The following is a 24,999-nucleotide window of genomic DNA, read 5'->3' as shown; positions in this document are numbered from 1 at the left end:
AAGGTCGGGAGCAAAACGTGCCAGAGTGGACACGTCCCAGCCCATGTTCAGTTGCAGTTCCTCAATGTGCCGTGGATGGAAAACAGTCAAGATGTCCTTGACAGTACGTAGAGGCAGAGCCCAGATCTTCATCTTGGCACAGCAGAGCTGCACGGAGCCTTTCCTGCGCTGCGCCCACTGCAGGAAATATGCTTGCTCTTCGTCCAGTCGGACTCTGAGGCACAGGTCAGCTATGACCTTCAGACGCCGCCTCACAGCATATCTGGGAAGGACCTTCACTACTTTCTCCTCATCCCCAGTCTCTGATGAGCAGTCCGCATCCTCTGTTCCAGGCCACATGGTCCAGAAGTCATGGCGTACTTTCCTGAGGTCGAGCTCCTTAATTTTCTCCCTCCTGGGGGTAAAACGTGTCAAGTGTCAGCAGACACGACGACAGGACCCAAGGTCGGCGAGCCAGCTTCACTACACATCCCTAATGCCAGCTCTTCCCCCCCGCCAAGGTATAAGTCACCTGGGATGGCATGTGTGCTATGCGAGCTCCCGCTGGGCTGCATCTGTAGACCCCACTGCTTTCCCTCCCTCAGTCACTCTGTCTCTACCTAGTCCCATTATTAGTGGTTGTGGGATTCCAGGGACCGGCTCAGTGCACCCTGACCCCATCTTCTCTAAGCTCTAATCCCTGCTCCAAGGTCCTTAACCTCAAGGAATCAGTAGCTTTCCAGGCCCCTCCTCCCTGCACGATGAGCCCATCAGAAGCCTCTGAGCCACTTCCAGGGCCCTTCTCCCTGAGCCCAGGGTCTCGTCTGCGTGTACCCAAGGGCTCCAGTCTACACTACTTGGTTCTTGCTTACCTGGGGTGAAACTCTCTTGCCAGCTGCATGTCTACTGCATCCAACACAGCCTGGAAGGATTCCAAGTCGGGGGTCTTCATCAGTGTCCCCACAGGGAGGCAGGGGAAAGGCCAGGCTGCCACCATTGCCTTCACAACCCTAGTGTGTCTGCCTTTGAAGGCGTCTTTGAACAGTGCCGGGAAGAGCTCCATGGGCAGCTGGTCCAGAGCAGAGATGGCCAAGTCCTCATTTCTCAGCAGAGCCTGCATTGCCTGCTTCATGAGCGTGCCTGGGGTCTGAACACTCATCATGAAGCGTCTGCAGTCGCAAACCGCAAAGGTCCTGGGGAAGCATTCAGGGAAGAACATATTTTCAGGACAAACTTTAGAAAACTTCCTCACCCAGCACAGCAACCGCTCAAGGTCACAGTTTTATTGCTCTGGCAATGGCACAGACACCAACTGAAACCATAGTCCTCACTGGTGGTGGGTAGACAGACTCCTTCACTGCCACCAGTGAGCCTCTCCATCCCATAATGGGCTCATGAATTCCAAGTCAAAATACCTGATGTGCCTCAGCTCTCAAAAATAAATAAATAAGTAAACAAACAAATAAATAAAGGCATCTTGTGTGGTTCAGTGTTTAGTTTAACTGCTACTAAGTAGGATGATGGCAGTGGGTTCCGGATGCTTTCAGGCATCAATCTAACAAACAAACATTAAAAAAAAAAAAAAAAAAAGTTCACCGATATTTTGGAAAAGATGCAAACTAAAGCCTGATTCAAGAACTACCTCACAGCTACTGCGAGTCTCTGTGCTCTCCGGGTCTGCTTGGGACCTTATTCCACAAAAACACCATTTTGAAGGTAGCCCAGTATGAGGGAACATGCTAGTGACCTCATCACCCTGAGACTAGATGGCCTTCATTTCCATGCTACCCAGAATTCTGGGGACAGTTTTGGGCTGTTTGAACTTGGGAAACCCTGTCTCTAAACAATCAACAATCACACTGAGATCAACAAGCTATCATAGAGGGACATTTGAGATAAAGGTAAAACTTCCTTTAGAATCAAACCCAGTGTCTTCAGCGTGTTTGTTATCCTGAAGAGACAGAAACCCAAATTTCCTGTCCCTTCTTGGGTCTAAAGACCCTACATGAAACTGCAAGACCCAAGGGACGAGAGTTACTCACCAGTTCTGAGCACTGAGGACACCTGAACCATGCACTTCCTCCAGCTCCAGGTCTCTGAAAGCCCTGGGGGGTCTCTCCTGAAGCCTTTATATACCTCCCTGCTCACCCTCCCTGCTGCAGCCCCACCTTCCAATCCCAAGCTGCTATTTGATTGGATCGTTCGGTGACCACCATTTTCTTTTTCTTTCTTTTTTTTTTTTTGTTATGCATATAGAGTATTTTTTATTTAATTTTATATAACAAAGTCCAATTAAATGAAAACAAACATTTATACACAATATTTGGGAATTTGGGCGTCGTAACAAAAACCTATCAGAATTACACCTGACTTCTCCATGGAAACTCTCAAGGCCAGAAGGTCCTGGATAGATGTGCTACAAACACTAAGAAACCACGGATGCCCACCCGGGCTACTATACCCAACAAAATTCTCAATCACTATAGATGGAGAAAACAAGATACTCCATGATAGAACTATATTTACACAATACATATTCACAGATCCAGCCCTACCAAAAGTTCTGAAGGAAATCTCCAATCCAAGGAAGTTAACTACACTCACAAAAACATAGGCAATAGGTAATCCCACTTTACCAGAAGTCAAAAGAAAAAGCAAGGTAAATCCACCACCACCAATAAATCCAAAACAAACAAGAATTAACAATCAATGATCTGCATGGCAGTGGCATCCCACACCTTTAATGCCAGTACTCGGGAGGCAGAGGCAGGCACATCTCTGTGAGTTCGATACTAGCCTGGTCTACAAGTGTTAGTTCCAGAACAGTCTCCACAGCCACAGAGAAACCCTGTCTCGAAAAAACAAAACAAACAAACAAAACAAAAAACAAAAAAACCAATCAATGGTCTTTAATTTCCTTCGGTATTAATGGTCTTAACTCGCCTATAAGAAGACTCAGGCTAAGATAAGGGATACGAAGAATCCATCCTTCTGCTACATACAAGAAACACATCTCACTTCAAAGGCGGATGCTACCTCAGAGTAAAGGGTTGAGAAAAGATCTTCCAATCAAATGGACCCAAGAAACAAGCTGGTAACTATCCTAATATCTAACAAATTAGACTTCAAACAGGACCACCAGACAGAAATGTAACAAAGAAACAAAAGAGCAGAAGTTATCCAATTGGGTTTAACAGACGTCTATAGAACATTCCATCCAAACACAACGAGCCTTCTCTAAAATCGATCACATTACCAGGCAATGTAGCAATTGCACCGTTCCCGTTCCCGAGTCAAGGAAGAAATACAGAAATTAAAGACTTCCTACAATTCAATGAGAAAAAAGACACAACGTACTCACACTTATGGAACACTTTGAAAGCAGTGCTAAGAGAGAAACTTCATAGCACTAAGTGCCCACATGAAGAAACTGGAGAATAGTCACATTAGAGAATTAACAGCACAATTGAAAGCTCTAGATCAAAAAGAAGAAAAAAAAAAAAAAAAAAAAAAAAAAAAAAAAAAAAAAAAGAAAACTCACCCAGGAGGAGTAGATGACAGGAAATAATCAAATTGAGGGCAGAAATCAATAAAGAAACAAAGAAAACAATACAAAGAATCAATGTAACAAAGAGTTGGTTCTTCAAGAAAATCAACAAGATAGACAAATCTTTATCCAAACTAACCAAAAGGCAGAGAGAGAAAATGCAAATTAACAAAATCAGAAACAAAAAGGTAACAAGGGACAATGTGGAAATCCAGAGGATCTTCAGGTCATATTTTGAAAACGTGTACTCCATAATATTAGAAAATTTAAAGGAAATGGACAATTTTCTGGATAGATATCACTTACCAAAATTAAACCAAGAACAGATAAGTAATATAAATAGACCTATAACCCCTAATGAAATAGAAGCAGTCATCAAAAGTCTACCAACCAAAAAAAAAAAAAAAAAATCCCAGAGCCAGATGGCTTCACTGCAGAATTCTACCAGAAATTCAAAGAAGAGCTAATACCAATACTCCTCAAATTGTTCCACACAATAGAAGCATAATGGTCATTACCAAACTACTTTTATATACAATTACCTGGGTAGTCAAGCTACTCAAAGACACACCTAAGAAAGAGAAATATAGACCAATATCCCTCATGAACGTCAATGCAAAAATACTCAACAAAATACTGGCAAATCTAATCCAAGAACACATCAGAGAAATCATCCACCATGATTCATCCCAGGGATGCAGGATGGTTCAACATACAAAAATCTATCAATGTAATCTACCATATAAGCAAACTGAAAAAGAAAAGCCATATAATCATCTCACTAGATGGTGAAAAAGCCTTTGACAAAATCCAATACCCCTTCATGATAAAGGTACTGAAGAGATCAGGGATAACAGGAACATACTTAAACATAATAAAAGTAATATACAGTAAACCAACAGCCAACATCAAACTAAATGAAGAGAAACTTAATGTGATTCCTCTAAAGCCAGGAAAAAGACAAGGCTTCCCTCTCTCTCCATATCTCTTCAATATTGTACTTGAAGTTCTAGCTAGAACAGTATGGACAACAAAAGGAGATCAAGGAGATAAAAATTGGAAAGGAATAAGTCAAATTGTCACTATTTGCAGATGATATGATAGTTCACATAAGTGACCTCAAAAACTCTACCAGGGAACTCCTACAGTTGATAAAAATCTTCAGCAAAGCGGCAGGATACAAGATTAACTAAAAATATCAGTAGCCTTATTGTATATAGATGAAAAAAATGGCTGAAAAGATATCAGAGAAACATCATCATCCTTTACAATAGCAACAAACAACATAAAGTATCTTGGGATAAGCTAACCAAACAAGTGAAAGACCTATATAGCAAGAACTTTGTGACTTTAAAGAGAGAAATTAAGGAAGATACCATAAAATTGAAAGATCTCCCATGATCTTGGGTAGGTAGGATCAACATAGTAAAAATGGCAATCTTGCCAAAAGCAATCTACAGATTCAGTGCAATCCCCATCAAAATCCCAGCACAATTCTTCACGGGCATTGAAAGGTCAATACTCAACTTTATATGACAAAAGACCCATGATAGTCAATAAAATCCTGTACAATAAAGGAACATCTGGAGGCATCACTATCCCTGACTTCAAGCTCTACTATAGAGCTGTAGTCCTGAAAACACCTTGGTATTGGTTGTAGGAGTTCCCTGGTAGAGTTTATTGGGTCGCTTATGTAAACTATCATATCATCTGCAAATAGAGACAGTTTGACTTCTTCTTTTCCAATTTGGATCCCCTTGATCTCCTTTTGTTGTCTTATAGCATTAGCTAGAACTTCTAGTACGATATTGAAGAGATATGGAGAGAGAGGACAGCCTTGTCTTGTTCCTGATTTTAGAGAAATTGGCTTAAGTTTCTCTCCATTCAGTTTGATGTTGGCAGTTGGTTTGCTGTATATTGCTCTTATTATGTTTAGGTATGTTCCTGTTATCCCTGACCTCTCCAATACCTTTATCATGAAAGGGTGTTGAATTTTGTCGAAGGCTTTTTTCCGCATCTAGGGAGATAATCATATGGTTTTTCTTTTTCTGTTTGTTTATATGGTGGATCACGTTGATAGATTTTCGTATGTTAAACCATCCCTGCATTCCAGGTATGAAGCCTACTTGGTCATGGTGGATGATTTCTCTGATGTATTCTTGAATTCGGTTTGCCAGAATTTTATTGAGTATTTTTGCATCAATGTTCATCAGGGATATTGGTCTGTAGTTTTCTTTCTTAGTTGTGCCTTTGTGAGGTTTGGGTACCAAAGTTATTGTGGCCTCATAAAAAGAGTTTGGCAATGAACCTTCTGTTTCGATCTTCTGGAACAGTTTGAGGAGTAGTGGTATTAGTTCTTCCTTGAATGTCTGGTAGAATTCTGCGCTGAATCCATCTGGCCCTGAACTTTTTTGGTTGGAAGGCTTTCGATGACCGCTTCTATTTCATTGCCGGTTATAGGTCTATTTAAGTTGTTTGTCTGTTCTTGATTTAATTTTGGTAAGTGATAGTTATCCAGAGACTTGTCCATTTCCTTTGAAGTTTCAATTTTTGTGGAATACAGATTTTCAAAGAATGACCTGAAAATTGTCTGGATTTCCTCTGTGTCTGTTGTTATGTTCCCCATTTCGTTTCTGATTTTGTTAATTTCCATGTTCTGTCTCTGCTTTTTTCGTTAATTTGGATAAAGGTTTGTCTATCTTGTTGATTTTCTCAAAAAACCAACTCTTTGTTGCATTGATTTTTTGTATTGTTTTCCTGGTTTCTATTTTGTTGATTTCAGCCCTCAAGTTGATTATTTCCTGGCGTCTACTCCTGCGGGGTGAATTCGCTTCTCTCTCTTCTAAGGTTTTCAGTTGGGCTGTTAATTCTCTTATGTGACTATCCTCTGTTTTCTTCATATGGGCACTTTAGTGCAATGAACTTCCCTCATAGCACTGCTTTCAAGGTGGCCCAGAAGTTCGGGTATGTTGTATCCTCATTCTCGTTGAATATTAGAAAGTCTTTAATTTCTTTCTTTATTTCTTCTTTGACCCAGGAGTGGTGCAATTGCACATTGTTCAGTTTCCATGAGTTTGCAGGTTTTCTGCTATTTGTGTTGTTGTTGAATTCCAATTTTAAAGCATGGTGGTCCGATAAGATACAGGGGACTATTCCTATTCTCTTGTATCTGTTGAGGTTTGTTATGTCACCTAGTATGTGGTCGATTTTAGAGAAGGTTCCATGTGGAGCAGAGAAGAAGGTATATTCTTTTGTCATTGGATGGAATGTTCTATAGATGTCTGTTAACCCCAGTTGAGATATAACTTCTGTTAATTCTTTTGTTTCTTTGTTGAGTTTCTGATTTGTGGTCCTGTCTAGTGTTGAGAGTGGTGTATTGAAGTCTCCCACTATAAGTGTGTGAGGTTTTATATGAGCTTTGAGTGTTTCTTTTACGAATGTGGGTGACTTTGTATTAGGGGTATAGATGTTCAGAACTGAGACTTTGTGTTGATGGATTTCTCCTGAGATGAATATGAAATGACCGACTTCATCTCTTTTTGACTAATTTTGGTTTGAAGTCTAACTTGTTAGATATTAGGATAGCTACGCCTGCTTGCTTCTTATTTCCATTTGATTGGAAAATCTTTTACCAACCCTTTACCCTGAGGTAATGTCTATCTTTGAAGCTAAGATGTGTTTCTTGTATGCAGCAGAAGGATGGATTCTGTCTTCGTATCCATTCTGTTAGCCTGTGTCTTTTTATAGGTGAGTTAAGACCATTAATGTTGAGGGTGAGTAAGGACCATTGATTGTTGATGCTTGTTTGATTTAGGTTTGTTGTTGGCAGTGGTATTGTGAATATATTTGTTCTGCTTCACCCTAGGTTTCTGGTGTAGTTGGATTATCTGTTGCCTACATTTTTGTGGGCGTAGTTACCTTCCTTGGGTTGGAGTTTTCCTTCCAATACTTTCTGTAGGGCTGGATTTGAAGATACATTTTGGGAAAATCTGGTTTTGTCATTAAATATCTTGTTCTCTCCATCTATGTTGATTGAGAGTTTTGCTGGATATAGTAGCCTAGGCTGGCATCCGTGTTCTCTTAATACTTGTACAACATCTATCCAGGACCTTCTGGCCTTGAGGGTTTCCATGGAGAAGTCAGGTGTAATTTTGATAGGTCTGCCTTTATATGTTACCTGTCCTTTTTCCTTCGCTGCTCTTAATATTCTTTCTTTATTCTGTATGCTAGGTGTTTTGATTATTATATGTCGAGGGGTCTTTTTTCTTTGGCCCAGCCTATTTGGGGTTCGGTATGCTTCTTGTACTTTCATGGGCATGTCCTTCTTCAGATGTGGAAAGTTTTCCTCGATGATTTTGTTGAATATGTTTTCGGCACCTTTGAGCTGGGTTTCCTCACCTTCGTCTATGCCTATTATTCTTAGGTTTGGCCTTTTCCTGGATGTTTTGTGTTAAGGATTTGTTGGATTTATGATTTTCTTTGGTCGATGAATCTATTTCTTCTAGTTTATCTTCTGCGCCTGAGATTCTCTCTTCCATCTCTTGAATTCTGTTGGTTATGCTTGTGTCCTTACTTGCCGATTTTTTGCTCAGCTTTTCAATTTCCAGCATTCCTTCCATTTGTGTTGCCTTTATTTTCTCAATTTCAGTTTTCAAGTCTTGAACCATTTCCTTCACCTAGTTAATTGTTTTTTCTTGGCTTTCTGTACTTTCCTTAAGGAATTTGTTCATTTCTTCCACTTTTTTGTTTGTTTTTTCCTCCATTTCTTTAAGGGATTTTCTCACATCTTCTGATTCCTCTGCTTTGTTGTTGTGTTCCATTCTAGTTGGTGTAGATTCCCTAGGTTCTGGTGGTGTCATGTTTGTCTTTCTGTTGTTAGGTGTTCTCTTGTATTGCCTTCTTCCCATAGTTTCTTCCAGTAGGTGTTGGTGGTGTCTCTTCCCTCTCTCTATGGTCCTTCCCCGATGGGCTCATGCGGGTCTGAGATTCAATATCTGTAGCTCTGTGTGGTCCAAGCTCTCTAGGAGGTTTCTCCGCAGACAGGGATCCAGGGATGGGGTCAAGGATGAGGATCCAGAAGAAGATGCCAGCAGGTACTCACAGTGGTCCTCTGGCCAATAGCTCTGGCCAATAGCTGGTGGAAGAGGACGAGGGCTGAGATGGAACTTGAGAAGGTTTTGCAGAGTAGTGGGATCTCACTGGAAACTGGTGCTCTCCAGCTGAGACCTCGTTCTTTGGCAGAGGCCAGGATTTGGGGGTCAAGGATCTTGCCAGCAGGAACTCCGAGTGGACCCACAGAGATAGGCGGATCTCTGGGAGGGGCCCGGGACTCCAGCAGAGGACTGGAGGCGGGGTCATAGTCCAAGCAGGTAGAAATTACAGGTGGTCCCACACGTGGATAGTCAGGTCTCCTTTGTTCAGAATTGCTCCGAGAAGTCTCCGAAGTAGGGTGGACTGTTGCCTCCACCCTCTGTCCCAGTGCTCAACCAGAGCAGCAGGACCGTGGGTGGGGTAGGGCACAGGGTGTGGGGGGGGTAGGCTGCCGGTGGGGATGGGTGGGGTGTATCAGAGCGCCAAGGGTGCTCTAGATGGGGACCAGAGACAGGAACAGCAGGATCAGGGGCCAACCCAGGGAGTTCACGCGGGGGAGGGGGGGAAAAGAGGTTTGGGGGACAGGCAGCCCTGATTGGGCCCAGACTCACCTCTGGCCAATAGCCTGCAGAAGAGGACCAGGGCTGAGCTGGAACTTGAGAAGGTTTTGCAGGGTTGTGGGCTCTCACTGGAAACTGGCGCTCTCCAGCTGAGACCTCGTTCTTTGCCAGAGGCCAGGATTTGGGGGTCAAGGATCTTGCCCCCAGGAACTCCAAGTGGACTTGCAGAGATCTATAACTCCTTTCATTGGAATGATTACAAGAGCTAAGCCTGGGCACCAGAGACTTCATTACATGGCAAATAATTTTTAATGGTGTGACAGTCATGGCATCTAGTTTTAAGAAGTATTGAATCATATTTACTGACTTAGAAACTGTTGATGAGAGTTTGGTGGGGGAAACATATTGAACTTGTACAATCACAATCCTGGCAGAGCCATATTTGTTGGGGATGTCAAAGTCATAATGCCAGCACAGCTGCTTGACAAAAATCCAGCAAAGCTGAGCCACAAGATGGCTGTGGGGCCATCTTTGGTTTTTATCTCCACCTGGTGCATATTTGGGGGACTTTGAATATTTGTATAATTTGGGGATACTGGAATGATGGAAAATTTCTTATGAATCATTTATTCCTTCTCCCAGGATTACTGTGTCTAAGCTTCACAAGACAGTCCTGAAGATACCACCACTCCCGCTTTTAGGGAGATGTCCTTATCTACTTGAAGGTCTTCCTTATGTCTCGGGGGTTGTAACACACATACAGAGGCCAGGTCACTTTGTGAGGCTCTGAGACGTTCTTGAAACATCTGTCCTTGTGCGCACTCAGAAACAAGATATTCAAAACGAAGTCAACTTGTTTTTCCTTCTTCAATACCCTTTATATATGTAGGCTGACAACAGAAGGTGTAATCCAGATTAAAGACTGACCTTTATGTTTGCTTGACTGATTTTTGGTTTTGGGTTTTTCTTTTCCTATTATTATTTTTTCTTAATTTACATATCGATCCCAGTTCCCTCTCCCTCCCTCCTTCCTTCTCTCCCATGCCCTCTGATCCTCCTCCCATCCCATTCCCATCCCCCAATCCACAGGGAGTTTGATGCCTTCCAGGAGGGATCAACAAAATCTGTGAAGTCATTTGGAGTAGGGACTAGGCCCTCCCTCCTGTCTCTAGGCTAAGGCAGTTATCCCTCCATGGGGAATGTGCCCCCAAAGTCCTTTTGTGCACCAGGGATACATCCTGGTTCCACTCTAAGAGGTCCCTTAGTCTGCCCAGGCCTTCTAACTGAGACCCATGTTGAGGGGGCTCTGAGTCGGTCCAATGCTGGTTTCCCAACTTTAAAAAGGACTTCAAGATTCAGTGGGCTAGAGGAGTTGGCCACAGATCAGATAGCAAGCCTCTTCCCACAATACACTCAGGTAACTGTGGCATATACGGCAACAAAGTTAGATAGGCTGGAGTTACTTCTGCCCTACATAGGGACTCATTGATAAACATTGGCAAGGAAGATGCCACTACACCACCCTGATAGATAACCTCTTCTACATACATGCTTCGGTTTTGAGCATGTTGGATTAAACTTGCAATCCTCCTGCCTCATCTTTTCATGCCACCACACATGGTTCAAAACCAATGTCTTAAGTGTGTTCATATGAGGAAAAAAGTAATAATACTCTGTGTGTCACCTTAGGCCATGTGCCAGCATTAGAGACAGCCTGAAGATCCAGTCTGTGTGCCTCAGCATTTGGTCACTGTGTGAACACAGTGAACCAGTTTGGCAGAGCACTGTCTCCAAGAGGCCTCACAGTGGCCACACCCAGGGAGCCAGCTTCTACACTGGCTCCTTTGGGGCTTTTTGTTGCTGTGGAGACAGTCTGTCTTGTGCTCCTGTCTGCTCTTAAACTCAAAAATAGCTGAATCTCAATCTCAAACTCCAGTTTCTGGAAGGCATTAATTTTAAGATTGTTTCCAATCACTTCTGTCCCTGTTTCTAATTCCTTCCACAGGAAGATCATAGTGTTTTATAGACATTGGACAAAAGCTGCGATAAATAAACTGTGTTAGTATGAATGTAATTGACCACCATAAGTTCATAAGAATTGGCACTGTTAGGAGGTGTGGCTTTGTTGGGGTAGGTATGGCATTGTTGGACAAAGTGTGTCACTTTGGGGTAGGATTTGAGGTCTTATATATGCTCAAGCCATATCCAGTATCTCAGTTCACTTCCTGTTGCCTGTGGGTCAAGATGTAGGACTCTCAGCTCCTTCTCCAGCACCATGACTGCCTGCAGGCCACTACATTCCACCATGAAAATGGACTCAGCCTCTGGAAACATAAGCCATGTCAATTAAATTTTTTCCTTTTGAAGAGTTGCTGTCTTTTCAGCACAAAAAAAAAAAAAAAAAAAAAAAAACCCAAGTAAAAGGTTAGGTGCTGTGAACAGATACCATGACCACGACAACCCTTATAAAGAAAAATTTTAATTGGGGTGGCTTGCAGTTTCAGATGCTCAGTTCATTGTCCTTATGATGTAACGTGGTGGTGTATAGGCAGACATGTTGCTGAAGATGGAGCTGAGATTCCTACATCCTGATCTGCAGGCAAAGGAAGTGGAGAGAGTCACTAGGCAGTATCTTGAGCATAGGAGACCTGAAAGCATAAAAAACACAGCAATAAATAAAGAGTATGAGCCAAATCTTTTATTCCAACTCATTAGATCAATAAAAAATGAGTGTAACTGATGAATTAGGGACATTTTAAAAATATTTATCTATTTATGTATATGAGTGTTCCTAGACCTAGTCAGGCAAGCTTAGAATTGTCTGTAACTTCAGCCCTGGGATCCAATGCCTCTAGCCTCCTTTGTTTCTGGAACTTGCACTAGGATGCACGTACCCATGCATAATTAAAAAGAGTGAAAGGAAATTTTTTTAATGAGTGTTTGACAAGTTAGGGTCTGAGGGATGAGCTGCTGCCTGGGCCATGCTGATCTGAGTGGGCAGTTCTGTCACCCTGGGCCACGGTGTCATCCAGGCCTGAGCTGCTGTCTGGGACTGTGGCTATCACAGCCAGGCTCTGCATAGATGACTTGAGCTCCTGTTACCACTGAAGGCTGTGCAGATGCCTGGGGTCTGGGCTCCCACCTGGGGCCGTGTTAGAGTCTGGAGACCATGCTGATTTGGGAAGCTTATGTTTCCACCCATGGCCATGGTGACTTCTGGCCCCAAGCTGCTGTTTATGGCCATGGCTGGGTTCATGGTCCTGTTGCATCCCGGGTATGTATTGATGCCTGTTGCCTGTATTATCATAGGAGCCTGTGAGCCATGTATAGAACCAGGTGTTAAAGTATGAGGGCTGTAGACCTGGCATTGCCCCTCACTGGCCTAGGAAGAGCTTCCCATCCCTGGAGACCTGACATGCCTCTCACATCAGCCCTAGGAAAATGGACCCTGATGGCTCGGGCACTGGAGAACTTGTCCCTGCTCTTGGGAAATCTGGTCACACTACTCACCATGGGCATGGGAGAGCTGGCTCTGCCCCTTACCTGAGGGGGGATGGTCCCAGTTGCCCTCACTGACCAACTCAGCTACCACCCAGGCAAACACAGACCTTTGAGCTGGCAATCTCCAACACAGACCCCATCTGTGAGCTGCAGGAGCTCCTGAAGGGCCTGGTCTTGCAGAACTATAGCCACAGGATCTCCATGACTCATGGTAACTGCAGGATATCTGAGACGAGATTCAGTGAGGGTCCCAGTATTGATGGGGTACCAGAAGCCAGAGCCTTGAAAAAGGGTATACGGTGTAATACATACCATACCCCAATGCCATGAAGATGAAAGAAGATGCAATGGAGAGGTGGAGAAAAGGGGCCAAAGTGCTTTTTGTTGCTGTGTTTGCTTTTTCTTTTGTTCATTTCTGTAATGTTCTTATTTGTATTTATTTTTAGTTCTCATTTTTATTTTATTTTTAATATTTCTTTTGAATATTTTCTTTGTGGGGGGCACTAAGGGTGAAGGGTAGATATGGATAGGGAAATGAGTGGGATTGGGTGCATGGTGTGAAATTCCCAAAGAATTAAAACATTATGCTAAAAAGATCAAGACTAACAGATTATCTGGTAACATTAAGAAGAAATAAAGAGGAGTGACTACTGTGGCTTAGGCCCATTTCCTGTGCTCTGTGCTGACTTCCTTCAGCCCTGGTTGATGCACACACAGTGTCCTCCCAGCCTGAATATCCTAGATGTCAATTGTTTGCAATTCCCCCAAACCTCCTTCATGAGGAGGTGTGTATCCATTACTCACTGCAGTATAACATATCTGTGCACACAGAACGCTGGACATACACACAAGAGGAATATAACTAATAACAGAGGCAAAGGACGTTTTCCTCTTTATTGCAAACACACACAAAGAGGGGTCTGCTTGTCATACATACATCATCATGACATGTTAGAACTCTTGTAGCCAGCAATACCCTATTGGGGACACCTTAGGCCCCAGAGTGTATCCACAAGCTCAGAACAGATGTGGGGAAATCTCTGTGGACATAAGCCTGAGGATCATAGCAATCAAGAGGGGCAGGGTAAGGCTCTATAACCAGCATCGTTGTGTGTTGTAGAAAACCACACAGGGCATGCATGGAGTCTTGACTGAGGACAGGTAGTAGGAACTTGTCTGAGAGTGAAATCCTACAGCCCAGAAAATTCAGTGTCTGCTACATTCTTTATCAATACTTGCAGAGGCCCTCTTCTTAAAGGAAATAAGACAGGAACCATATCCAGAGGTGACACTGGAAGAGTTAATCTGGGTGTTCAATATAAATCCAGCTGGAAGTGATAGACAATGTCTTCAAGTTCCTAGGCAGAGGCCAAAGTTTTAGTTCTGGAAATTGCGTTGGGGAGCATATGTGCTCGATTTAAAGGTGGTGGAAGGGGCCATGTGTTCCAATGTCAGTTGCAACAAATGATGGAAGTCAGTATCTACGGTGTTGCCTGTTGGATTGTGTCCACTCAAGTCACACCCACACCTGGCACAGCTCTCCAGTGCCTTTTCAGGGTCACTATGAAATCCAGGCAGCCTATTGGGACAGAGGACACACACAGGAGGGTCCATGAAAGCCTGATGGCATTTCAGCATGCCTCTGGCAGATCTCACTGCTCTCTGCCTCCTGTCACTACCCCCATGGTGACTCCCAGTCTGCACCTTAACACTACCTCAGCCTCACATCAACCATCTCCCATCTGCTCATTACCCACTTGGGTTCAAAAGTAGGGGCAGCGAGGTGGCTGTTAACACAGTCTGAGCACAGAGCACCTGGGGAGCTATGCAGGCATTCTGTTCCTCTTTCCATGCCATCTTCTCTCTTTCCCATCCCCATTAGAGTGTGCAACCTACCCACATACTTGTAACATTGTACTCCATACACATGCTCGATCACAGTATAGGTTTCATGAATGACCCTGTGAGGTCTCATTCCCTTAACCAGAAAGCAAGGCCATATTCCGGTATTGAAATGATTCCCTCCTTATTCACTCCAGTGACTGGCAGATATAATGTGCCCACTAATCCTTACAGTGAATGAGAAAAGTTTTCTCTGGTAGAAGCATCTGTCCACCCTTGCTTTCCTGAGGTTGAATGTGGCCTTTAGAAAAAGAAGCAGACTTCATGTAGAGCTGCTCAAGTTGGATGAGTTTAGAAACTGAGATATGAACATGCTGGCTTGCTTCTTTCCATCTGCTTCTGTATTTAAAGTGATGAACCCACAGTCTTCTTATGTGAAAAGAGAACATTAAGTGTTTTCATCTGATCCAGAAAAGTTACAAATTGCGCCATGGTAGACTGACTCCAATTTATTCCGACTTCCAACTCATGGATGTGCTCTGGCAGGAAAACTCTCAGAAGCCTCCTGATGTTATGGAAGGATAACAAGGAAAGAATCTCCAACCTCATGCAGCAGAATTGTAATCTGTGTTCTCTCCAGGCCCACTCTAAAACATATGTACTTTGAGGGTTCTGATGGATTCCTAAAGGGAGGTTAATTACCACCTTCAATTATGACACATCTGTAGATGTGTACAGGGCAGATTAGTGGTGAGGTGGAGGGGCCAGCACCATCTTTTCCAGCATACATGTCCAGAAGTCATGGTACAGATCCCAAACATGGAGTACTTGAAGGTTCCACCTCCTGTGGGTAAAACAGGCAAAGCGTCAGTAAACAAAAAGAGACCTGGCATCCAGTCAGCTCTTTTCAACATCTCTAATGTCAGCTCTTCCTTTCTCCCATCTGGTCTTGGCAGTGTTGGCTTTTTTTGCCCAGCACTGAGTGTCCAAAAACCTCATGATCCCAGGCAGTATCTCCATCTGCACTGCATCAGTAGCCCTCTGTCTCAATTCCCTGGTACTACTAGTGCCTGTGGGAGAGACAGGGACAGGCTCCTCCCCCTGTGCCCACATCTTCTCTATTCCTCCCCCACAAGCAACTGTCCTTCCCCATCAGAGCTCACCAGCAGGCAAGGCTTCTGCAGTCTTCCAGGCTGATGCTACCAAGGCCTCTGATCTAACTCTGACTCCAGGCTTTCAACCCCAGGTCTCTTTCTCTGTGTACCCCAGTGTCCTTCCATGTGACCCTACATGGGTCTTGCTTACATGGAGCACATATTCTGTGTCAATAGGACATCTAGCTCATCCCACACAGGCTGGAAATTTTCCTTGTAGGTGAGGCCTACCAGCAACCACACAGGGTGATGGAAGAAAGGTCAGTCTGTGGACATAGCCTTCACAATCTTAGTCTGCCATTGAAGACCTCTGGGATCCAGACTGGGAAGAGTCCCATGGGCTTGGGAGAGAGGAGAGTATATATACATATATATACACACATATATATGTATATATGTATATCTATTATATGTATCATATGTATATGAGTATATATATCCACATACACACATACACACATACATACATACATACATACATACATATCTTCTAAATGTTTATGGCTTGCTGAGCTGTGGTAGAGCACACCTTTAGACCCAGTGCTCAGAAGACAGAGGCAGGCAAATCTCTGTGAGACCAAGGCCAGCCTGGTCTACTAAGCAAGCTCCAGGGTAGCTTCCAAAGCTCCCCTTTCATTAAAAAAAATGGTGTTTTGAGAACTAGGGGACTCAACACCAGTAAAAATGGTCAAGGTGATCCAGCATTCACAAAACAGCTTCAAGGGTACTGACTGAGATGATCCCGTCTCAAAAAATGCTCCAGCTAAGACTTAACAGTTATCCTAATTTTCTCACGGTCCCTCAAAGATTAGCAGCACTCTAATGAACAGGAAGTAGTCTAAACAACTACAATCCAAACTCCAAAAAAATAAGTTATGAATGTTTTCATCATTTAGGGGGTTGGTTACAAGTTGTGATAGTTAATGGTTAAGAAAAAAGCTAAACACAAGAGATTAAGTCAGGGATCTCATTCTAAAATGAAAAAGGAGGATTATATAAATGATAGAATTAAAGGGTAGATTGACTCTAATAAAAAAAACTATTAATATTAAACATTTTATATTGGCATGAATTTTGGTTTATTTTTGCAAATTCCATGCTAATTTTGTTATAATGTATGCATATTTCTACTCTTTTTAAGTTACTGTTTTGCAGCTCATTTATAAGTGTAATGTATAATTAAAAATACAGATGAATAATTAGTCCTCTATGTGTTTCGAAAGTCGTATGGAGAGAAATGAGACAAATATTTCCAAAAGAAAATCCCATCTCTCTTAAAATACAAAATCTCTTTTAAAAGTTCTAAGTCTGACAACTGTGGGCTCCTGACAAAATTGAAATTAAATGAAATAATTTCTTATTTCAAGAAAAAAGGACAAGTCGGGCATTGTTGGCCCCTGCCTTTAGTCCCAGCACTGGGGAGGCAGAGGAAGATCAATCTCTGTGAGTCCGAGGCCAGCCTGGTCTACAGAGCAAGTTCCAGGACAGGCTTCAAAACAATACAGAGAAACCCTGACGAAAAACAAACAACAAACAAACAAAAAGAGTGAAAGACAAGTGCACAGTCACAACCAAAACAAAACCCAACTCAACAGTGAAAATAAATCCATGTCCATGATCTAGATCCACTCTCTCTTCTTGGCTCTTCTGAACAACTGGTGTCACTTCTCAGCTCTGCCCTCTACAGGCCAGCCACCCTCCACGGCTGCTGCTGTTCTTCCTGGTCATCCCAGGGCACTGGCATCTCCAAAATGTGAGGGTCTCCTGCTGCAACTGGGCTGCACTTGCACCAATAGCTTCTCCTATGCTGACTTCGGGGCCTCCAGCCCCGCCCACAGTGAAAGCCTCAGCTGCTCTCCAGGACCCATTCCTGCCTTCAAACCAGGACAACCTGGGCGATTGCTGCACTAGCAAGTTCAGCTGCCAGCATGAGCACACAGGACCTTGAGCAAATACTTCTCAGAAGATGTCACCTCAGTCATGCTGGCCTCTTCTAAATCTCAGCTGATCCTTCAGTCCCAGCTGAAGAACATCCATAGCCCAGCAAAGGATTCACTTTAGTTGTCCTGGTATCTTGCCGATCACAGCTGATTCATCAGCCACAGAAACCAGAAACCAAGTAGCCCAGGAGATTCTTTGCTTCCCTCTGAAACTTCACAAGCCAGGCCTCCATCATTTGCGCTGCCCTCAAAGCTCTTATCTTCCAAGCTCATCCAGATCATCCCACTCAGCTCTCCACACTCAATGGCTTCTCTAGCCCAAAGTTCAAAATTTCTTTCACAATTCTTCACAAAACAGGGTCAGGCTTTTCAAGCAATATCTCACACTATTCCAGTACCAAATTCTGTCTTAAAATTTCAATTGCTGTGAGATAAAACCTGGATCACCAGCCCAGGAATGGTACCACCCACAATGGGCTGGGCACCCCTCCCCCCATCAATCAGAAAAGAAAATGCCTACAGCTGAATCTTATAGAGCAATTTTCACTGCTGGAATTCCCTCTTCTGAGATGAACATATCTCCCCTCCAAAACTTCTCATTTTCCTTCAATGAATCTATATTCACTGCAAATTAACAAAAATAAAAGAAACAAGAATCTAAATCAAGATAATGGCAATTTAGGTGAGTGTCTGGAGTATTTTCCTAGCAGGCATGAGCCCCTGCATGTTCTCCATCATACTTGTAAAAAGGCCAGTGCTTAAACTTCATCACTGAGAAGGTAGAGGCAGAAGAGTTACTGCTCAAGGTCTTCTAAGATGCATACTCAGTTCCAGACAAGACTGGGCTACTGAACACTATGTTTTACAAGAACAAAACCAAACCCACAAGCAGAATAGCCAGAAATATTAAAATGACCTTTATCAAAAACCTCTGGAAGATACTTGAGTAACAGCCTGTACAGTCAGTCCCTGAGAGCTGAGTCTGACTTTGATGACACAGGCTGGTGACTCCAGCATTCAGGAGACTGAGTCGGGAATATTGTAATTAAGAAAGCAGAGCAGGACAAAAGGAGGCCTAGTGACAAAGCTTGGGTTGAAGGGTATTTTATTTGGGGGAAAATGAATGGGAAAAGGGGGAGGGAAGGAGAGAGTAGAGACCTGCTTCTGTGGACAGGAGCAACAGATGAGAGAGGAAGAGAGAGGCAGAGATGCAGAGAGACAGAAAGATGGCAGGTAGGCAGGGCCCTTTTAAAAGGGAACACAGTGAATGTGCCCAGGTGGTGCCTTTAGTGGCTGCAGCTGAGGGTTCATCCTTTCAGAACCCCAAGGACAGGCCAGTGCAGATGTCTGAATACTGACAAAGGAGACCACAGATTCCAATCAGCTCAAGCTACTCAGCCAGGTCCAGGACAGTCTAGGCATCTAATCAAAATGCTAACACAAGTATGAAAAGATCACAAATTATCAAAGGAGAACATGGTATTTGAGTTCAAGGCAAAACTTCCTTTGGGTTTAAAACCAGTGTCTAATCTACAAATGTGGAGACAGAAATTCTAGGGACCTGTACTATCCTGGGTCTATAGTCCTCAGTAGGGAGTGGCTGGCTGGGTGATGGAGGTGTGTGACTTACCAGAGGTGGCAGTGCTCCTATCCAAGAGGCACAGCAATTGGCTCTGGAACTCTGGGCATCTTCTCTGGTTCCTCACAAGCTTTTGTGCACCTCCTCCTCACTTCTTCCCTTTGCTGCCCGAGCTGCAGCAAAGGATTTCCACAGCTGTCCACCCACAGCTGCAGCTGGATTCAATGCTTAAAGCTCCAGCCTCTTACTCCATCCTAGTGGGCAGGTGTGTTTGTGGCTCAGATCCTCTCCTAGCAGGAATGAACTGAGACTATGGGAAATGCAAGCACAAACAAGCCTATGTTCCTTCTTCTTCTTCTTCTTCTTTTTCTTCTTCTTCTTCTTCTTCTTCTTCTTCTTCTTCTTCTTCTTCTTCTTCTTCTTCTTCTTCTTCTTCTCCTTCTTCTCCTTCTTCTCCTTCTTCTTCCTCTTCCTCTTCTTCCTCCTCTTCTGCTTCTCCTTCTTTAATATCTTTCTATTTAGTGAACCAACTTTCCTAAGGCTGGCCTCCTTGGCCAGGTGATTGACAGGACCAGTTGAATTAACTCACAAGGTAAAGGGATAATACAACAGGATGTTATAACCTTGGATGGATTACAAGGACAGGATTCTCCCCAGGTCAGAGACCAAACTTAGATCCTATACTATGTCCAATAGAGGTGCTTTTCCTGAACTACCTGGACAAACCCCTAATTCCTCTGTCTCTCCGCAGAGACATCAGTAACAGCTGCTATGATGAAATACCCCAAGACAAGCAACTGAGCTGTAGAAGAGGCTTCTGTGTCTCACATCTCAAGGGCATGGTGCCCATCAGGACAGGGATGAGTCTGTCCATCACAGCAGGGATGCCATGGTGGCAAGACTGAGAGGCAACTGTCAGGCTGTGTGCACAAGCAGGGAGCAGGGAGAAAGCAAGGGTGGAGCTGAGTTTGCATCGCCTTTCTTGTTCAGTCCATGACTCCAACACATGGAGTAATGACCTCAGCCTATGACACAGGACCTCCACATTGAGTTTGCAGCTCCCTGCCTGACTCTTCAGAACAGCAGCAGGCATGGTGCCTTGATGAGTCTAAAGCACCAAGGTGACAAGGCTAGCCATTATATAAATTGTTCTTTTGTTTTATTTGTTTTTCCAGACAGGGTTTGTGTGTGTCACCCTGGATATCCTGGGACTCCATAGACCAGGGTAGCCTAGAACTCTCTGAGCTCTTCTTGTCTCTGCCTTATGAGTGCTGATATTACAGGTGTGCTCCACCAAGCCCAAATTCCTAAATTGTGACATTCACTGAGCAATGGGCATTTTCACTGGAGTTGGAGTGAAGGCTGTGGCCAATGGGATTCAATACTTCCAAGTATTTGATCTTTTGGAATTTAGCAACACAGGTGATGAGATCCTCACAGACGAGAGCTACTTGCATTTTCTAATGTCCAAAGTCTCAAACCATCACACCATCCTACAATAATGAACCCAGAACTTCACTCTCCTGAATTCCCAGAGACTTCTCTCTTAGGTGATTGCAGTCTGTCGAGTTGGAACACACTGAATCTCTTTTGCCAAACCTTGCACCTCATCCCACTTCCAATCAAAAGCCCCACTGGTCTACTTTTGGTGTTCAGGTTTGGGGTGGTGACTAATTAATTGTGCTGATGGGATCAAGAATTGCTATGGAAACTCACCTGTGGTGATTTTTTTAAACGAAAAATATAATAAAAGATAATTTGTTTAAATTAAACATTTTTGCTTTACAAAAGTGTCAAGATGAGAATATGAGACATGGAGTAACAAAATGTATTTGCAAAGGGTACATTTGAAAAAAGAATGTTGTCCACAGGAATCATGAAGTTCTTATCCCTCAACAGTAAAGAAGCAAAACACATTATTAGTGAGTAGACCAACAACCCTAATAGAAGAGCACATGCACAAGGAACACAGAAATATGGAAGAAATTATCATCATATGATCTCAGAAACACAATTTAAAACAACAATGGAGAAGGGCCCCAAGACCTTACCCTTGGTGCAGGAGCCATTGGCAGTGGATGGCTACAGAGAGTCACTCTCCTCTCAGGTCTTGGATGCTGACTGATTGTGTATGTCCCAACGGATGGAAGCACACCTATTCCATACAGGTAACACTAACTGAATTCGAGAGGTTGTTAAATCAACAATGAAAAGTAGCACATGGAATTGTCGGAGTTGTGGTGAGGTACAGTGTTAGAGATGGAGATAGTGATGGATGGATGGATGGGCATTATCAAAGTGCATTGCATAAATGTATGGAATGTTCAAAGAATTAAAGGAAAGGTGGGGGTTCCATTATACCTTGGGTAGAATGCCCAGAGTCGGGAACACTAGAATTCCCAACTGCTAAGGAGGACACTTTGTACCAGGGACCAGTGAGAATACAATCTGGCACAACGACTTTGAGAGAAAATTCTGCCTGTTTCCTTTTTATTTATTATTATTAATTTATTTTTTACATCCCAATCTCGGTTCCCCCTCCCAACTATCCTCCCGCTCCCCCCCCCCCCCCCCGCTTCTTCCCATCTCCAATTTGTGTCTCAGAAAGGGTAAGGCCTCCCCTTCCCAAAACAGATGGAAGCAGATTCAGAAATCCACAACAAATCAATGGACCCAGCTCCTGGAGTACAATTAAAGTGAGGGAAGAGAGATAATATGAACAATGGAGTCCAGACCATGATGGGGAAACGTAGAAACTCATGACCAGAGCTAGTGAGGTCAGGTCTGACTCAGGTCTGACAAATCGGAAACCTGCATGAGACCCAGCCCTTGGCGATTTTGAAACAATGTCTAACTGAGCAGGAAGGTGAACCACACTGAATGGAGTGGTAGGTACCATCTTGTAAGATGTACAGTTTTTCCACCCTCCGTGGTCTTGTCCTGCCACCGCGCCAGCCCCAAGCAGTCTTGTCCTGCCACCGTGCCAGCCCCAAATAACACACTGAGACTCTGTATTAGATATAAATCGGCTAGCTCTGCCTTAATTATTAAACCATTTCTGCTGATCTATGTATTTCTCTTACCAGGGAGCCAGCATACTGCTTTCCCCCAACTCTCCATCTTGGCTCCTCCTTACTACTTCCTATTTCCTCCTTGTCTCCTAGTCCCTCCTATCTTCCTTTCCTGTTGGCAACAGTGCTTTATTCATTAACCAGTATGAGAAGCATATCTACATAATGGCATCTCCCATCACCATCTGAAGGACCACACACCAGGAATGAGTTTAAGAGAAATCAAACAGCACCACATCATCTTTCTGCTTCCTGTTTGCTCTCTATGAGCAGGCCCCGCCCACTCTTTACACCACTTCTTTTCCACAAATCCATGCCGCAGTGCATTTCAGGATCAGTGGCCAGACAAACCCATTTCCCTGTTTAGTTGCTTCTGGTGAGGTTTCTGGTTTAAGGCCGAGAAAGAGCACTGTTTACTTATCTTTAGTGGTAGTAATCTTGCCTGGGGAGAGTGTGAGCCAGACTCCATTCCAGACACAAACCCCTTCTAGTGATCAATACTGCTAGGAGGGAAGGGAAGGGACTTGTCTCCAGAGGAGCGTGTATGACACATGCTTACATCGTTAGTGTACATTCTTGACATCATGAGCAGTGAGAGCTTGACATTCCCGCCAGAGGCCTGGGAGCCTGGTATGGATGTAGGGATGACTATTATGCCATGGGAGCATAGAGAAGGGCCAAGGAAAGAAATGTAGCACTTGGTCAAAGTGACTCTTTGAAAACGGCCTCACTTGGGGCCGTTGTTAACTTGTGATTCCCAGTTAACTAGTCCATTTGTAAAGTCTCTATTTCCATGCACTGTGGAGGCTTTTCTCATTTTCAGGCTCACTGACCATCTGTTTAATTGTCCTACTATTTTTTATTAGTTTGGGTTTAAACTGAATCTGGCTCTGATCTTTGAGTCTTTCCATCTAATGTTGATTCTTGATTTCCTATTTTTTTGAGATGCATTGGTCGAGTATCATTTGGAAACTCTCTTCTTTTTAATGTACAAATGTAGTGCTATAAATTTTTTTTAATTGGTTTAATTTGTCACTTTAACTCAATGGTAAAATGTCCCCTCTGTGTTAGTGACATCCTGTCACTGACAGATACAGTCAGACCTAACACCATAAGAGACAAAGAAATAAAACTTTTGGAATGAAAAAACAACACCCAATTCCCATCCATGAATGAGTCTCAGCATGAGCCCTGATACCACCAGAAACCTATGGCAGAGACTTCTCAAGTGAGCTGATCTCACACTAATGTTTCCAACAATGTGCTTTTGTTTCTTTTCTTTGTCTCTACCATTTCTACCTATGTGTCTACCTATGGTAGTGGATTCACCTAGCCAGACACTCTCCACAGCAGACCTAAAGGCACAGTTTCCAGATGAGGTGATGGGGGGCTGATTTTGACTCTAAATGCAGTTTTGTCTTGCTCTTAAATACCACTTTTTTTCATTTTTAACTTGTGATTGCTTTAAATCTTTGGGTCAAGGTTTTGCCATGTTGCCCAGATTGTCCCAGAACTGTCTGAGTAGCCCAGGCTATGTAGACACCCAGACTTAGTTAGCTCCTATTGGCTGACATTGCATGTTGTTACTCAAGCGTGTGCTAATGTTCTGTTGTGGTTGTTTATCTCATTTAAGTTATAACAAGTTTACTTCTTTTGCTGGTTTTACTTTCTTTTTGGTTTTTCAAGACAGGATTTCTCTATGAAACAGTCCCAGTTCTCCTGGAACTCAATATTATGTGTACCAACCAGGCTGGCCTTGAACTCAGACATCTGCCTGCCTCTGCCTCCCAGGTACTAGGATTAAAGATGTGTGCCAACATGCCCAGGAGTTGGTTTTACTCTTTGTTTGTTTGTTTGTTTATTGACTTATGGTTTTATCCAGGCAGGGATGCTCTGTAGCTTTGGAAGCTCTCCTTGAACTCGCTCAGTAGACCAGGTTGGCCTTGAACTCACAGAGAGCCACCTGTCTCAGCCTCCCTAGTGCTGGCATTAAAGGATCTCACCATTGGCTTTACTTTCTAAAACAAGATGCTTTACCAGCATGGTGGTTCACATTTTCAATCACAGTACTTGGAAGGCAGAAGCAGACTGAGTTTGAAGCTGTCTTGATCTACATAGTGAGTTCCAGGACAGCCAGGGAGGGATACAAAGAGAGATCCTCTGTCAGACAACAGCAACAATAACAAAAATATGGACTATTGCCAAGGCTAGCATAGAAACTCCATCCATATCTAGCTGACCTCAAACAGTGACCCCTCTGTCCCTGCTTCCTAAGGGCTGGTTGGAACAGGCACTGTGGCCTCTTTATCCAGTGCTGGGGATAAAATACACCATCCTAGTGCATGCTAGTCCAGAACTCCAAAAGATGGCCTGCATTGACAGCATCTAGCCTCAAGGTTTTCTTTCTTTTATTAATTTACAGTGAAAATGAGAGGATAGTAAAGGGAAATCAGAAATTCTAGAGAGTGAGAAGATTTTAAGGGGAGAAGAAACACGTTAAAATTATTTAATCTCAATCTGATTGTGGCGACGGCCTAGTGGGACTAGGACTTATTCCAGGTGGATGAACTGGCTTTTAGGAGCCCATTATGTGTGTGTTGGGGGGGGGGTGTGTGTCTCACCCAACCTCGACCATAAAGGAAGATGTAACTCAGGGGAGATCTTCTTCTAGGAGTTTAATCAGGATCCTTGAACAAGCTTCTTCTTCTGACCCCAGGGGAAGGCCTGCACAGGTT

At 43.5% G+C, this 24,999-nt stretch overlaps 1 protein-coding gene across 1 annotated transcript in view; it reads right to left on the bottom strand.

Annotated features, from left to right (window-relative positions):
* LOC127232363 (PRAME family member 8-like) overlaps positions 1 to 1,184 on the bottom strand; it is a 2,226-nt gene extending 1,042 nt beyond the window's left edge. The window contains 3 exon segments of the mRNA XM_051198428.1: positions 1 to 394; positions 852 to 1,165; positions 1,167 to 1,184. The exon segment at positions 1 to 394 is cut by the window's left edge and continues 97 nt beyond it. Coding sequence (XP_051054385.1) covers positions 1 to 394; positions 852 to 1,165; positions 1,167 to 1,184 — 726 coding nt within the window.
* Between the last annotated feature and the right edge of the window lie 23,815 nt (positions 1,185 to 24,999).

This window comes from Phodopus roborovskii, unplaced genomic scaffold, assembly GCF_943737965.1.
Source record: "Phodopus roborovskii unplaced genomic scaffold, PHOROB, whole genome shotgun sequence".
Taxonomy (NCBI): domain Eukaryota; kingdom Metazoa; phylum Chordata; class Mammalia; order Rodentia; family Cricetidae; genus Phodopus; species Phodopus roborovskii.
This window is presented reverse-complemented; position numbering and strand designations above follow the sequence as displayed.